This window comes from Ursus arctos, unplaced genomic scaffold (genome assembly GCF_023065955.2).
Source record: "Ursus arctos isolate Adak ecotype North America unplaced genomic scaffold, UrsArc2.0 scaffold_20, whole genome shotgun sequence".
NCBI classification, from domain to species: domain Eukaryota; kingdom Metazoa; phylum Chordata; class Mammalia; order Carnivora; family Ursidae; genus Ursus; species Ursus arctos.
In genome coordinates, this window is record NW_026622875.1 from 43,577,303 (window position 1) to 43,592,566 (window position 15,264).

Consider the following 15,264-nt stretch of genomic DNA (forward strand, 5'->3'; position numbering starts at 1 on the left):
TATCTAGACTGGTGTTTGACCAAACAACCGGGCACTATAGCCTAGCCAAGTTGACACATACAATCAACCATCACATCTGTGGTCCAAATAGAGTTTTGCTATTTGATAGAGAGCCATATTCTTTCTTTCCAGTTTTCTGTCTGTTCGGTACCATCTGTTTCTATAAAGACACACTGACTTATTTGGGACTTTTATGTATACTGTGAGTTTTCTGTTGTAAACACAAAGATTATCTGAATCCAATTTTGGAAGAAAACATTTAAGATCTCCATCAAATGATGCTGAGAAAAAATCTGGGTTTGGGCTTTATGCAGACATGAGTTAGGAATATTCCTCTACCATGTTATAACTGGATGAACTTGACTAGGATAGCTAACCCCTTTCCTTCTTAATTTGCTCAACTGTAGTTGAACTTTCCAGGAACTTGTGAGTTTTAACTGAGGAAACATTTATGAACTTCTAGTACAGTGTCTAACATATAGCAGGCCATCTATATTTTAGTTCGTTTTCTCCTTGAGCTTTTTTTCTTTTAAGTATCTTTCTTAACCTAGGACCCACTCCTTATAGTCAGTACAGAAAAACCTTCCCCTCCTCTGAACATTTAGCAATTATACTTACAGCAGTTCTCCTCCCAGAATAATGTACATTTTGAGTATATGCCTCCCTTCTACTTCATGAAGTATTGCATTTTAACCAGTGATAGATAAATGAGATGATTTTAGATTAATATTTTACTCATTTAGCTAACAAATGTTTATTAAATGTGTATTAAATCCCAAGGACTGTTCTGGGTGCCGGGGATATAACAGTGAAGACGACAGATACAGTCCTTGCCCTTCTGAGCTTAGACATTAGTGGGGGAGATACTCAAAGAAGGAAATTAACAAGTATAAAATCAAACTATGAGTAATGTCTTATTAGGGCAGGCTAAGTGATGCTGTGGTAAGTCACCAAATCTCATTAGCATAATTACAACAGAAGTTTATTTCTTGCTCATGACAAGTCAATGGTTGGTCTAGGTGATTATTCAAGGCCGCTGTTCTAAGCCTTCCAAGATGCTCCCTCCATATAAGCCCATGCTTCCAGCAGGGTAGAGTGGGTTGGTGAATCAGACAGCAACAATTAAAACCTTGTACATGGGTCACTTCTGCTTCATGTTTTATTGACCATAGCAAGTCACATGGCCATGCCTAATTTCAATGAAGTGGAGAAATGGGAGTCTTGATAATCCTAGTGGTAAAGGGGAAACATATGTGACTACCACAGTATTAAGTACTATGAAAAATGTATGTAAAGAGCAAGAGGATGTTAAGTATTTTTTAAAAAGATAATAAAAGCAAAATAAACATGGGTTTTCATGTATATCATTGCTTAGATTTATAATTATGTATTTCAAAAAAATTGGGCCAACTTAAAGAAAATTATTTAATATCTATTATTAAAATTTGGTATTCAGATAAGAGGAAAGGCATTAGGTCATTTATGAATGACTGATGTTTGATAGATACCGAGATGTCAAGTCTACTTGAGGATAAGGGTGATAATTTTTATATTGGTATTCTTGGTTGTTTAGGCACATAGAAAATGCTCCGTAAAACTTTGTGAAAGTTAATAATGTTCATTGTTTTAAATTATTCTTGCTCCTCTATTTGATTGACTGTCCATTATAATTTTGCTTTGAAGCTTGAAATTTTCTTCCAAGGCCAATTTTTATTGTCTTTATATACATTAAAATTTTACATTTAATTATAGTTCAAATTTGAACCATCACTAGTGGTCTTTTTCTCCTAGTTTGTCTCAGGTATGTTCCTAAATCATGGATAAGTATCCGGTAGGAGAAAAGACATTTGTAACACTATTTTACTGTCAGAGTTTGTGATCTACCATCTTGTCTTTCTTTAAAAACTAATTTTTATCTTTAATAGCACTTTGGCAACTGCTTTGTTGGAAAGGGATTTCAAAATTTGAATGAAGAGGGCAACAGATACCAAATTGTGGTTTTATTGGTTTGTTTTAATTTATTCAAGGTCATAAATATCTTGAAGATAGAATAGTATACTTGCTTTCAAAGATAGCACAATTCTTCTTCTTATTATTCTGCTTCTCTCTCTACTGTTTTTTCTTTTGCTATCAACTACGTCTTTGTCATTTAAAAGATAAATTACCCAAAGAGAGGACCCGGTTATTCTTTGAGTGGATAGGTCAAGAGCGAACAAGAAGAGAATCTCCATCTCTACCCACTGATCCTCATTTCGGTACCATCACTTCTCTATCTCTAGCCTAGTAGCCAAGGACTTGTCTTAAATGAATGCCTCTCCTGTCCTGCTGTGAATCACGGGAATCTGCAAGAGTCCATGCTCCTTGATGCTGCTCAGTTTGCTGCTCTTGGATTTGTACAAAATTTGTTTGTTAGTTGGCAAATGGGACACAGCTGGCTTCTGATTTAGAGAGTGCCTTAAATTAGTTACCTCCTACCTTAACTTGATCATTTAAATGGAAAGTGCTACTGCTCCAACAGAGCAGACACGATATAAAAACCATTTCTGACATGAGTATCTTGCCTCCCCAATTGTGGTGGCTCCTGGTATCTCTGAAGGGAAAAATAAATAAATAAATAAATAAAACACAGGTTTTATAATTCTCACAAGTGGTAAACTGTCTTTGCATTATTTAAGAAAAGCTTTAAATGTTCAACGAATGTGCTTAGGCTAATGACAGTTGATGCCAAGAATATAGTAATAATCCAATGAAATAGAATAGCATTTTGGAAAGTGGCAATTTGTGTAGAATTGCAGAAAGCATCAACACATGCTGGGACTTTACATATAAGTGAGCTATCGCTTGGGTTGAGGAGTTATTTATTTGGCCTTTCATTTGTAAATAAGACACTGTTCCTCTCCTTCCAAGGAGTAGCTAGGCCAGTCGTTAATAAAAGAATACTGGTATCCTTTGTTCATAGCGGCAAAATTGCCAGAAGCAACAGAAGGTCCTGATCTTATAAGTCTTAGTATTCGGAGGGACCTCAATAAGTCATTCTGGAGGACAGCATTCTGTAGTTGAAGATGACTAGATCTACAATCAAAATATTTGGATAGAGTCCTGGCTGTGCTATTAACTGTCATTAATTCAGCTTTCCTCACCAAATTCCCACTAAGGCTTATGTGATCCGGACCAGGGTACCTCTCCAGTCTCATTTGATAGTCTTTCCTCTTTGCTTGCTCCATTTCAGCCCCTGTGCCATTGCTTGTACATTTCAAAGTCACGTTCTTGCTGCCAGGCCTTCTTTACTTACTGTTCTCTCTGTCTGGGATGATCTCTCCCCAGATACATTTATTGAGCAGATCCAGTATGTTCCAAGGCATTATAAATGCTTTGCATGTTAGTCTTGGTGAATTCGCATGATGATTGTATGAAGTGGGTAGTGACATTGGATGGATGACAAAAGGAGGCAGAGTGATCTGGCAGAGGCAGAACTGGGACGAAGGCAGTTTGGGTGGCAGCCAAGGCTCTCATAAGAAGTGCTCTCATAGTACACAACACCCAGGGTGTGGTTCCCACCCTTCCTTTAACCTCAGAGCTTTTTCTTGGTGAGCATTTCCTGACTATCCTATTTAAAGTGGAATCTCTGTGACTCTGTTTCTCTTCCCTTAGCTTTATATTTCTAAACAGCACTACATATTACCTGATTTATATTGCCTGTTTACTTGCTTATTTCTTTGTTTATCTCCCTCACTAAAATACATATTCAATGAGGGATGGCCCTTGTTCTGATCTGTGTTATCACTCTATCCCCTGCATCCGGAAATGTTAAATGTAGTGAGAGAAGGATATGAGTTGGGTTAGAATTCTTATTGTATGTAAGATATTTATTCATCAGACATCTACAGAGCACCCATTTTGTGCAAGATTCCATGATAGTTTTTGGAAATATGAAGGTGAGTGAGAATGATGGGACCTCCTACTTTCCTGCTTTTGCTGAAGCTTTTAAGGCATCATGGAAGAAACAGACATGTAATTAACAGGCAGTTGCCCAGGATAAGAAATCCATTAGGGCAGATAAAAGGTGCAGCAGGGAAGCGAGGGTTCAGGGAAAGCTACTCCGAGGGGTGATGTCCATGTTGAGAGCCGAAGGGTGGGCTGAATGGGGATGCAAGACCACTCTGGGGCAGAGAAGATGACGCAAGGCTCTGAGGGAGCACATTCTAGTTCAAAAGCAGTTCGCTGTGACTCAGGTATAGACCGTGAGAGGCAGAGCGTACTGAGTGTAGAGGGTGAAGTTGGGTTTCCCAGTGTCTTGAAAACGATTCCAAGAAGTCAGGACTTTACTATCTGAGCAATGAGATGTGACTGAATGATTTTTAAATCAATGTCGTTTTGAGATAGTGTCTGATTGAGTTTATCACCTTCAGCCAGCTAAGTTGGAAGCATTTCCACTTTCTAGATGGGACAAGTGAGGCCCAGAAGAACACATTTCAATGTTGGTGGAGTTGACTTAATTCTCTTAATGACAGTGATATCAGGGCTCCTAACTCATACCTTCCCACCCTCTCTCCTTCTCTCTGGTTGTTATTCTTGTCAAAAGTCAAACATAAAACTATTTACCCACCATCCCTATCTTTCTCCAGGGAACATCCATGCACTCACACAGCTTCCAATAACCAGACCCCTGAGGGGAAGCCAGGGACTTCAGGGGGGGCAGGGCTTGCATGTGGATGGACACCATATTGTGCACTGGGCTGGAATTCTCTGTTCTTCTTCACTAGGAAGCTGGATTTGTACCAGGAACCTCTTATCTGAAAAGGCAACTCTGGGCTGGGGAGAACAGAGCTGGTTTGACAAAGTGGAGAGGCGCTCAATATTGGTCTGCCCACGCTTTGGGCATGCGTGAGCGCTCAGCAAAACACAGCTGGCATGTCTAATTTTAGCCTTGACTGCCTTGAAAAGGGACCCTTAAAGGAAATATATTTTCTCTGAAACAATTTGTATTATAATGTAATAGCTGATAGACATGTCAGAATATTACTTATTATTGGTGGGGGAAAAACTCTGCCAAGTAATTATGATTTTTCTTTTTGGTGATGATATCAGTAAAGTGATTAAAGCATCCATGAATCAAAATAATCATAAAGAGATAGACAGTGAGAGAACCCGTGATTTTATTTATAAAGACGCCTGTAAAACTAATGGGATTCCTCTTTAGATGCTTACAAAATGGATGTAAGGATAAGAATGATCCTATCTGCTGTGGTAAGTTGGTCACTGTGATCTGATGATGCATGGCTTGCTAATAGTAGTCCTGGAGGAGACTCTCAAATTTCTTCAATACTTAGCATCCTCTGTGTCCTCCGAGAAGTATAAGGTTAGTTCCTGAACCAGGTCTTGGATTCATCTGGCTTTCGTATGTTAACAGGTTTTGAAAGCATCCGGGACACACTTTTTCCATTTTAACCAGCAAGGGTTGTCCCTCTGCTTGTATTTTTGTCTCTCTCTTCCTTCCTCCCTTCGTCCTCTCTTCTCTCCCATGGTCTTCTGTGTTTTGTTTAGCAGTGTGGCTTACCTTGCAACTTGGCAAGAAAAAAAAGAAGGCAGCTCTTGTGATGGGGTAGATGGAGGGAAGGATAAGAAATAATCCACCGCCCGCATCTGAGTTCCCCAGGTTCAGTTCCAGCGGCAGCAGCTTTGCTGCAAAAATTGCTTTGCTATTCGAGATAGCCAGCAGAGGGAATCGGAACTTTGCTTGCGGCAGGGGTTGAAGCAGGCTTTTTTTTTTTTTTTTTTTTCTTGGAGGAAATACTGCAGCCTTCTGGACTGCGTACGCTGCTCCCTGGAGAGGCTCTCTCGGTTCCACCCACCGGCTGGAAGGAGGGGAGTGAATGAAAGGACAGGACGAGCCCCGAACACCATGTCACTCTGGGAGGGAGACAGCAGCAACTAAGCTGTGCAAGGTTTTTTTTTTTTTTCTTTTTCTTTTCCCCTTTCTTTTTCTTTCTTTCTTTTTTTTTCCTTTTTTTTTTTTCTGTTTCTTCTTTCTTTCTCTTTCTTTCTTTCTTCCTTTTTTTTTTTCCTCCTTTTTCTTTAAGGTGGGGAAAGAGACAAACAGGAGACAGGAAGCTGATCTGCAAGGATTCGGAGTTGTGCTAAAAGGACTTTGATTTTTTTTTTTTCTCTCTCTCTTTACAAACGCTGGCAATTGACATCACTACAGACAGCCTGGTAGAGAACAAACTGCCTCATCCCAAGTGGACCCTAGCAGCTGGGGAAGGAAAGCACGATCTGGGAGACTGTGTTGTTGTTGGTTTTTTTTCCTACCGATACCCCTCCTCTTTTCTTTTTTCTTTTTTTCTTTTTCTTTTCTTTTCTTTTTTTTTTCTTTTTTTTTTTCCTTTCTTTTTTGGTATGTTTCTTTTTTAAATTCTTGCCGTGTTGGAACTAGCGAGTGGTGGAAGACGAGGGATCTCTGAAGCCTCATCAGTCATCGGGACTGTCAGGAATAGTGGTTTAAGAGGAAGCTCGGCCTGGGGCACTATACCCTGTCATCCAGTTCCCTGCCTCGGAGATAAAGATTCCAGCTACATGGGCAAACGCCTGGATCAGCCACAAATGTACCCCCAGTACACTTACTACTATCCTCACTATCTCCAAACCAAGGTATGGCTCAACCCACAGTCTGGCAAGCAGTGTGGTATCCTTCTGCACTCGGGATGGGAAACAGACAGGCATGTGAATTATTATTTACCTCCCCTTCCCCATCACCTCTTCCTGGTTCTTTGAAATTAGTAACATACCAATGGAGTTAATGAGGCAGAGGAGACTCTGAGAAGAAAGCAAGCTGGGATTGTGGTTTTCTCTTTTAGGAGAGATAATAGTTTCGCTCGTGTTCCTTTGTTGTTACTTGGCAACATAAAAATGTTCCTGAGGTCCGTAGTAAAGTGCTTTGCAGATGGACAGGGTTGTTAGAAAGGAGATCGTAACAGTGATTATCAGGGACAAGAATACAATTTCAGGGGCTTTTCTGGTGAGCTGCTCTTTGTTTGTGGCTCTAAAAGGTTTTTTCCCACTGGAGAGGACACACCAGGGTGGGGGCGACTCAAACTTTTAATCGCTGACTAGAGAATGAAAGATGGGTGTGGGAAGGTATAGTACAGCTAACTAAAGTCCCTTAGAGTTTGTTTGGGTGTGTTTTTGTGTTTTTTTTTTTTAATCTGCCTTACATATTTTATTTTAATTGAGGATGATGGAGACACTAGAGACTGAATTTTAGAGCTTTACAATAGATGTTCTTTACTTTTAAAAGCTCCGTTTTTCTGTGCTGGCTGCCATCGGGAGGCCTGGGTCTTGAAACAGGATGAAATGTAACTGATGATAATTGGGCATGAATTGGTTAAATACTTGAGTCTTTCTGTGTGTGCTCAAATGATCATTACGGGGCCAGTGGCAAGCCCACGTAACTAAGCAGTGGGCAGTGCCAACCATGAACTTTATCCTGCACTTCAGACATGAAAGACTCTCAGGTGTGAAATCACTGCTCCAATTTGTCAATTAAATTGGACTTGATGGGGGGGGGTGTTGGTAGAGTTACCACTTTGAATGCATGGCTTGTATTTCTTTACAGATGATGTTATTTTGTATCACATTAGCCAGACTCCACTGTCTTCTTAATAAATAAATATGCCGAGAGTGAACAAGGCGTGCCTGAGTGATCTGTGCTGTCACAGGACTCGCCGCCGTGATTAGTGTTTGGTAATTCATGCTGTAGTTAGCTCTTATTTATTCTGTCTCATCAAACAATGCCTATTTGTAAACCAGACCAGGCAGCAGACTTTCAGAATTATATTAAAAATTGTTGCTTTTTTTCCCTTTCTTTTTCAATCGCTCTGTGACTCGCCCTGCCCCTGCAAGGTCGACTCACGTTGCTTTTTGCCTTTGTGAGCATTTAGTTTGTGCGGCTGCTTAAGTAGACCAGCCCTCCTGCTCCAGTGCCTGGAGTTTTAACTCTTTGGGGGGATTGGGTCGAGAATGCTGCCTGCCTTCCTCAAGGAAATGGCAAAGCAAGGACAAGTTAAAAAGAGGAAATTTATAGTCATTTCTCGTCCCCCAAAGAAACAAAAACAACAAACCCCAGGGTTCCGTGAAAAATATCGGACATTCCAACCCTTTTACTCATTTGGCTAAATTTTTCCAAATGTTTCAAAATTCACGCTTTCTTTTTGGTTCTTGTTTTTTACTATGAAGTGTATTCAGAGAGGAAACTTTACATAAAAATGAATGAAATAATGGAAGAATTGCTTTCCTGCTTGAGATTTCTTTTAATTTATTACTAGCAGGAAATAATGTCGTGCACATTATATTAAGGACAGGATACTGTATGAGCTACACTGATGGGAAGTGTGTTTGTGTGTGTGTGTGTGTGAGAGAGAGAGAGAGAGAGGGAGAGGGCTTGGGGTAAAGAGAGAAAGTGGAGTGGTGAGGGAAAAGAGGAGAGCCTGAAAAATATAGAGGGAATTAAAAAAAATCTGTTTGGGGGTCCTGTGTAGTTTAGTGTTGTGTAGACAGGCAGCATCTGGATCTTGTTACTTTCAAGCTAGTCAAAGCCATCCACTTCTGGAACATTTTTAAAGAAGCTAGACCCATTAGGTGACCTAAGCTGATATTTGGGTAATCAGATCAGGGTGGAAGGGAATATAAGATCAGCTACTTTGGCTATCGTGGTAGTTCATATTGATTATTATGTTGTAAAATTTCGACAGTGCTGTGAAGTTGTCGAATACTGTTACAGTGGCTCTGAAATGACAGACATTAATAAAATTCCTGAAAGCTGAAGATGTGAAAACGTGCCCTGGTTTGAAACCTGGGCACACAGGGAATGGGAAGAAGAAGGGTCAGTCATACTTTAAAATGTGCGGACTTTCTGACAGCGTGAATACTATGTAAGAAAGGACCATCATGACCCAGTGTAGCATGAAAACAACTAGGTTATTTCAGTATCATTTTTTTGCTCCTTTTCTGCTTATATCTTAAAATATAATCTATACTAATTTTTAAGGAAATACATGCTGCTCGTGTTTATTTAGTAAGCCTCGGTGGAATTCATAAAATCTACGGTCCTCCTAGCCTTGGCTTATAGTTATAGTCCTTTTTAAACTCATAGCTATTTAAAATGATGCTGATATATAAAGAATACTTATGGTTGATAAAAATAGAGTTCCTGTGGTTGACAATAAAAGTCATATTCTGGGGACATCGTAACTTAAGCTGTCCTGCAAATTCAGGTGTTTTTAACTAATCAACAAAAGCCACTTACTGACATTAGTTTGGGGTGAAAAATCTTTATGGGGTTTTTAAAGAACTGAGAGGTTTATTATTGTGTACATTCAGAAAGGACAAAATACTGAACCTTCTCTTTCTACCTAAACATGGGTGTTAGATTCAGCTGCCATTTTCTTATGATAAAACAAAATGAAAGTAGGATTTCTAAATAAATGGAAATGTTTCCATTTCCTCAAATGCAATTAAAGTTTTAGAAAAACTTGGGACACTTCCCTGCCTTCTCTGCTCCTCTTATTTCCCATTACATGAGAACCAATCCATTAATTTTGTTGCTTAAAAAGAAAAAGAAGTTAGAAATAAGTTATTTATGCTTTTCTCCCTTTGAATCATTTTCTGAATGCTTAAAATAATGTATTAGACAATTGTACCTGTAAGTAAAATGAAAACCCAGCGACCGATGGTAACTATATTGTAGTGTTCTAGTATGCTCCCTCTCCAAAACCCTGCATTAAAATTGTCATTTGTCAGTTTTCGCTCTTGGGCAATTTTTTCCACCTATTAAAAGAAGCACTTTCAAAAAGAAATGTTTGTGATTAAGCAGAAAAGAAGAAATCTTGGTGACATGTTATAATATTTACATAAGAAACATAGCCGGATTAAAAAACTCTTCAATTAAACGAATTTACTATTTGAAGGCCACCCAGAATAATCAGCAAATTTTAGAGAACAGGGACCACAAAAATAGTTATTTTGCTTAATGATAATATCCATAACGATGTTTGATTGAGTCGTAACCTAATATTTCTCAGTAATTTTGTGACAGCCCATTCAACGCAATCAACCTGTTGCTATTGCATTGTGAGACCCAGGGTGAATTTCAATCTGAACTTGAGGTACTTTGTGGAGGAGAGTTTCTTGGAAAAGCAACTGAGTCAAACTAGGAAAGCTAGAAAGAGGAAAATATGGTCATAGCCTGATGGATTGATATTTTGCTGCTGAGAAATAGATACTCTCATATGTGATATTAGGAAAACTTTAGTCTTCCCAAAAAGTTTAAAATTCATCCAAGCACACACAGCAAGCTTGTCCTTTCTTCCGTTTCCTTACCCTGACCAGGTCACGATGTTTCTACCAATCCACGGCGTGGTTTCTACTCATGCTGCTTTCCCATCAGCCTCCTGCTTTCCCTTCTTTGGCCATCCGCTTGCCCTGAAGATCTTGTAGAAAGGGATTCAGACTATGGGACCCAACAGGTTTTTTTTTTTTTTTTTTTGGCTGGGGAGACTCAGATTGTGTTCAGAGCCTGGTGTGAAGTCGGGGTCAGGTGTAGGGAGAAATTCATCAACTACACACTGATTTCAGGCTGAGTTTCCAACCATCTGCAGCCTGGACTGCCGCCCATCTCTCAAAGTCTAGCTAGAGCCCAATTGATTGTGCCATAGAAAGAGCAAACACTTGAAACACAAAGGACTAAGGAGTAGGCAGAGGAAGAGAGAGGCTCCTATGGGGCAAAGGGTATTCCCAAAGATGTGAATGTACAGATCCTTCAAAAACAAAACAGAACAACCCCTTAACATACTTCTTGCACATGAAAATGTAGAAAATCTTGCAGAGGGAGGGAATGAGTTTAGAGTTTCCTTAGTACTTCCTGCCTCAGATTTGCATTGATAGCCAGAGTTGGTAACTTGCCAGTTTTAAAACAGCCTTGAAAACTCCCAAGTTCTGTTTTCCTTTGAAAGGCTGAAACATACAAAACTGGTTTTCTAAAAATCATCCAGCAACAGAACTTTTAGGTACAACTTCAACTATTTCTTTCGCTTCAGGGGGGTCATACGATAGCATGAAACCATGATAAATCTTGTTTGTCTCATTTTAGAATGCATACTATTTTAATTGATTTTAAATAAGAGAAATATTGTAACAAGGGGCCACTCTCCCTTTCTAGTGGTTTTGTTTGCTTTACTCCCCCCCCACTATTTGTTATCACTGGGATTGTCTTTTCTATAAAGCAGGCATTGTTTTCACAGCACTAGGTTTAGTGCCTACTTAAAAGGAGAAGATATGTAAAAAGTTCATGGTTTTTTTTTTTTTCCTCCCTCCAGAATCATTCCAAATTCAAAGGAAACCTCATGTAAATTTGTTCTCACAGTATCTTTCTAATGCAGTTTCCTTTCGCTTTCTCTCAATTTGGGAAAAGAACAATAGAATTAAAACTTGAAATTATTTCTATGAAGTCATTAAATCTATTCGAGGATTGGACGTAGGGGTGATTTGCAGGGAGGGAAGCAAAAGAAGAGAAGGAGGATGTAAGTTCATCTCAGGTCCTTCTGGCTCCAGGAATTCTGGAAAGCTTCATTTTTGCACTAATATGATTTTACACAATCCTTTTTGACATTATCAGTCTTTTTGGCAGAGAGAGGGCTCAGTCACAATTATGCTCAGGCCAAATTCTAAGAAAACCAGTCTTTTCCTTTAAAAGAAAATCTTTTTAGTGTCGGACTGCGTATTCAGAGTAAATGGTTGATGTTTATCCAGCATTGGCTTCGAGTACTACATTAAAATTGTGTTTTGTAACAGTCTCATAAGCCACAGCTGTATGTGATTAAATAGTGTAATATCAAAAGCATGTGAGAATAGACTTCTTTATACTATAGCTGTTGCACAGCAAGAGAGCAGATGAAACTGGAGGGAGAGCGAGGGCAACGGGGTATTGATGTGTTGTAATACCTGCGTTGAGGAAACGCGTTGCTATTTTTTGCAGTAGTGGGAAAGATGCTGAACTATCTTGGACGCGATTGAAAAATATGCTTTCTGAAACTGGGGATGGACATGTAAGACCAATTTTTATTTTAAATATAGAGTGCCATTTAATTAGAAAACACACATTTACGGAAAGGCCCGAAACCAATGCAAATGGAAGGATCATCATGACCCCACGCGGCACATATTCAAGTAAGAAAAGTGAATTTCTCATTTCCGCTTTGAAATCATAACTTTTTTTCTCCTGCTTTTTTTTTTTTTTTTTTTTTTTTTTTCTACTTTGATCTGTGGAACCCTTGTAAGAAAATCTTCAGGCCATTTATCCCTCAAGAAGAGTGATAGGTCATGAGGATCAGTAACTTAGGGAGAACAAAATAGGTGGTAGTCTGATTCTTTCTGAAGATATCTGAAAATACGATATTTGGTTTTGTATGCCTATTGCGCCTTCATGGCCAGTGTTAAAAAGTACGTAGCTGTACAAAGAGACACAACTTGTGGGTCTATTTCTTTAGCAGGGTGTCGTAGTGAAGAGATTTCTGTTTTTTATGGAATGATTAAGCTACAAAGTTTTTGAAAAAAATACTCATGAAGCCTATAATCTCGAGTTTTCTTGAGATTATGAATCTATAGGATACTAATACTAATACTAATATGAGATTTCTTAGGAAGTCATTGTTTTCAGGGCCTTGAAAAAGCCTAGAGAGGTGGCCATTGGTTTTCAGATTTCAGACACTGAAAAGCAATTTGGAAAAAAAAAAAAAAAAAAAAAAGAGGGGTTGACAGAGATAAGTTGGATTCAGTTGGTTTTGTTTTTCATGTTGATATAGGCAGCAAATTTGTTCACTTTTACATGGTTTTCTTCATGTAGATTTATTGGTCAGGAAGTATATGCCATGTGGAATCAGATATCTGGATAAAGTTTTGTAATTCAGAACATCGACGTCTAATAGATAACAAATTTCAAGAATATGGATAATAGGGGCGCCTGGGTGGCACAGTGGTTAAGCGTCTGCCTTCGGCTCAGGGCGTGATCCCGGCGTTATGGGATCGAGCCCCACATCAGGCTCTTCCGCTATGAGCCTGCTTCTTCCTCTCCCACTCCCCCTGCTTGTGTTCCCTCTCTCGCTGGCTGTCTCTATCTCTGTCGAATAAATAAATAAAATCTTAAAAAAAAAAAAAAAGAATATGGATGAGTGCTGAGACATGGATTCTGGTTTTGTTTTGTTTTGTTTTGTTTTTTGGAGGGAGGGAATTCTCTGATTTGTGTGTCAATGGATTGATTTCTAGGTCAGGTTCTCTAAGATCTCTTCCAGGCTTTGCCTTTGTGACTCTCACTTTGAGATAAATGAGCCTGCTTTGATGTATTCGTGGGACTGGGAGATGACCTTGGTTTTGTGCCATCGATGAGTTTTTGTTCAGGTCTCCATCGCTTTCTCCAGAGCAGATCAAATGCTGCTTTGCCGACCCTGGTGATTTGATGAATTTAGCTGTCTGCTTCCTTTGCCACATCTAAACCCAGTGCACCAAGAGAAACACATCCATCACCTGGGAGTGGGTGGAGAGCAGTTCCCAGGGGTGGGAAGGAATGACAGGCATCATTTAATCATGGTCATTGCCAGCTTTGTTGTTGTGGTTAAAGTTTTCTCCTTTGGGTAAAATTAGAGCTTATCCAAAGACTTGATGGTGACAGTGTGATGCTTTACTTCTCCTCATTTAACTTCCTCTCTGCAGGTGGTATAAGAACAGAAAGGTTAGGCATATGTTTGGCCTAACCACTGGGGTGATGAAGGCAGAAGGATTGCCTCATTAAGGCCCTGGCAACACTAGTTTGGTGAATGAAACTAGGAGCCAGTGTCAGTATGGGGATGACAAGTGATAGATGAAATACTATTTTGACTGGACTTTGCAAATCCTTCGAATCCCTAAATTTCTGAATAGTAGCCTTTAAAACACAGGGAAGGGATACTATAGTAATTATAGTATATGGAATAATAGGAGGAAGACAATAACTTCTCCAGGACACGTAAGCAAGACCATTATCTTTCCCTCTTTTTCTCGCTAGATACCTTTCTTATCCCCCCAAAAGCTCCTGTTAGCTGAATTAATGAAAGTATGTGGAACCTTGAATTTTGTTTTTGTGAATGTTAGCCAGATAAAAAATATAGACTTGACTACATATATAGTCAAGGCAGCCCTGATAATGTCCTGTCCTATGGTGTGGAAAGTAAGAGACAATGGAAGAAAAATAAATCTTCCTATTCTAAATATTGGTAGTAATTGTTTTAGGTACTGATTTTTAATTTGTTTCAGAATTAGCTTTCCTACCATTATGTTGTAGGGTTCAGAAATTGGTATACATCACACTCCATATGCTAGACTCTTTGGTTATTTCATTCTTAACTGAGAGTTTTCAAGCTGAATATGGATCACACGTAGAATTTCAGGAGGATTTTTGAGAAGTCTTCCTATTTTTATCTCGTGTACTGCTGTCTATTTATCTTAGTCTTATTGTTGATTGACGACAATTTAATGAAAATGAAAATGGAAAACAGAATGCTAACTATCTGGGTTTCTGGAACTGGTTAAGATACCTTAAAAGCTTTCCTTACACATGTGAGTCATATTTGAAGCTATTATAGATGTCTGTAAACTCTCATGTTGCCCCTTTTAAAACTTATCACTCACACAAATTGGATGGTGTCACCCTGACTATAACTTATGCTAAGGTAACTTAACACTCAAGCAAATATACTTTTAAGCTCCCAAGTAGTTTCGAGTAGGTAAAGTATTTGAAGGAGTGGGTACAAAGCTTGGAATAAAATTTCAGAGATCGTTTTCTAGTGTATCATACAAAAAAACCATATGACATACTTATGATGTTTAATTTCTCCTAAAGAGATTACACACACACACACACACACACACACACACACACACACACAATTTTTTGTTGTTTGACTTGGTGCTAGCCCCTTAGAGGGTTCTGATAGCTCCTGAATTACCCTTGGTTTTGGCTTTTTCTTGTCCTTTGTTGGCCTCTTCTTGTCCATTGTTGTGCATATCAATTCAGACTGAACCATTAGATGTAAGGATGTTGTGTTTCATTTAAGGCAGGGAATTCTGAAAAAGAATAAAATTCTGATGTTCTTTTTAAAATTTATTCTAAAAAAAATCAACCACTGCTTTAAACTTTATTATTTATCTGTTAGGACAACTAGACTTCATGTTAACAATGGC

The 15,264-nt window shown here is 38.9% G+C and overlaps 1 protein-coding gene across 1 annotated transcript in view; it reads left to right on the forward strand.

Moving 5' to 3' along the window:
- Positions 1-5,831: 5,831 nt before the first annotated feature.
- RBMS3 (RNA binding motif single stranded interacting protein 3) overlaps positions 5,832-15,264 on the forward strand; it is a 632,551-nt gene continuing 623,118 nt past the window's right edge. The window contains exon 1 of the mRNA XM_057315983.1: positions 5,832-6,648. Within this exon, the coding sequence (XP_057171966.1) occupies positions 6,574-6,648 (75 nt within the window). The 5' untranslated portion in view covers positions 5,832-6,573. The remainder of the gene's footprint in view (positions 6,649-15,264) is intronic.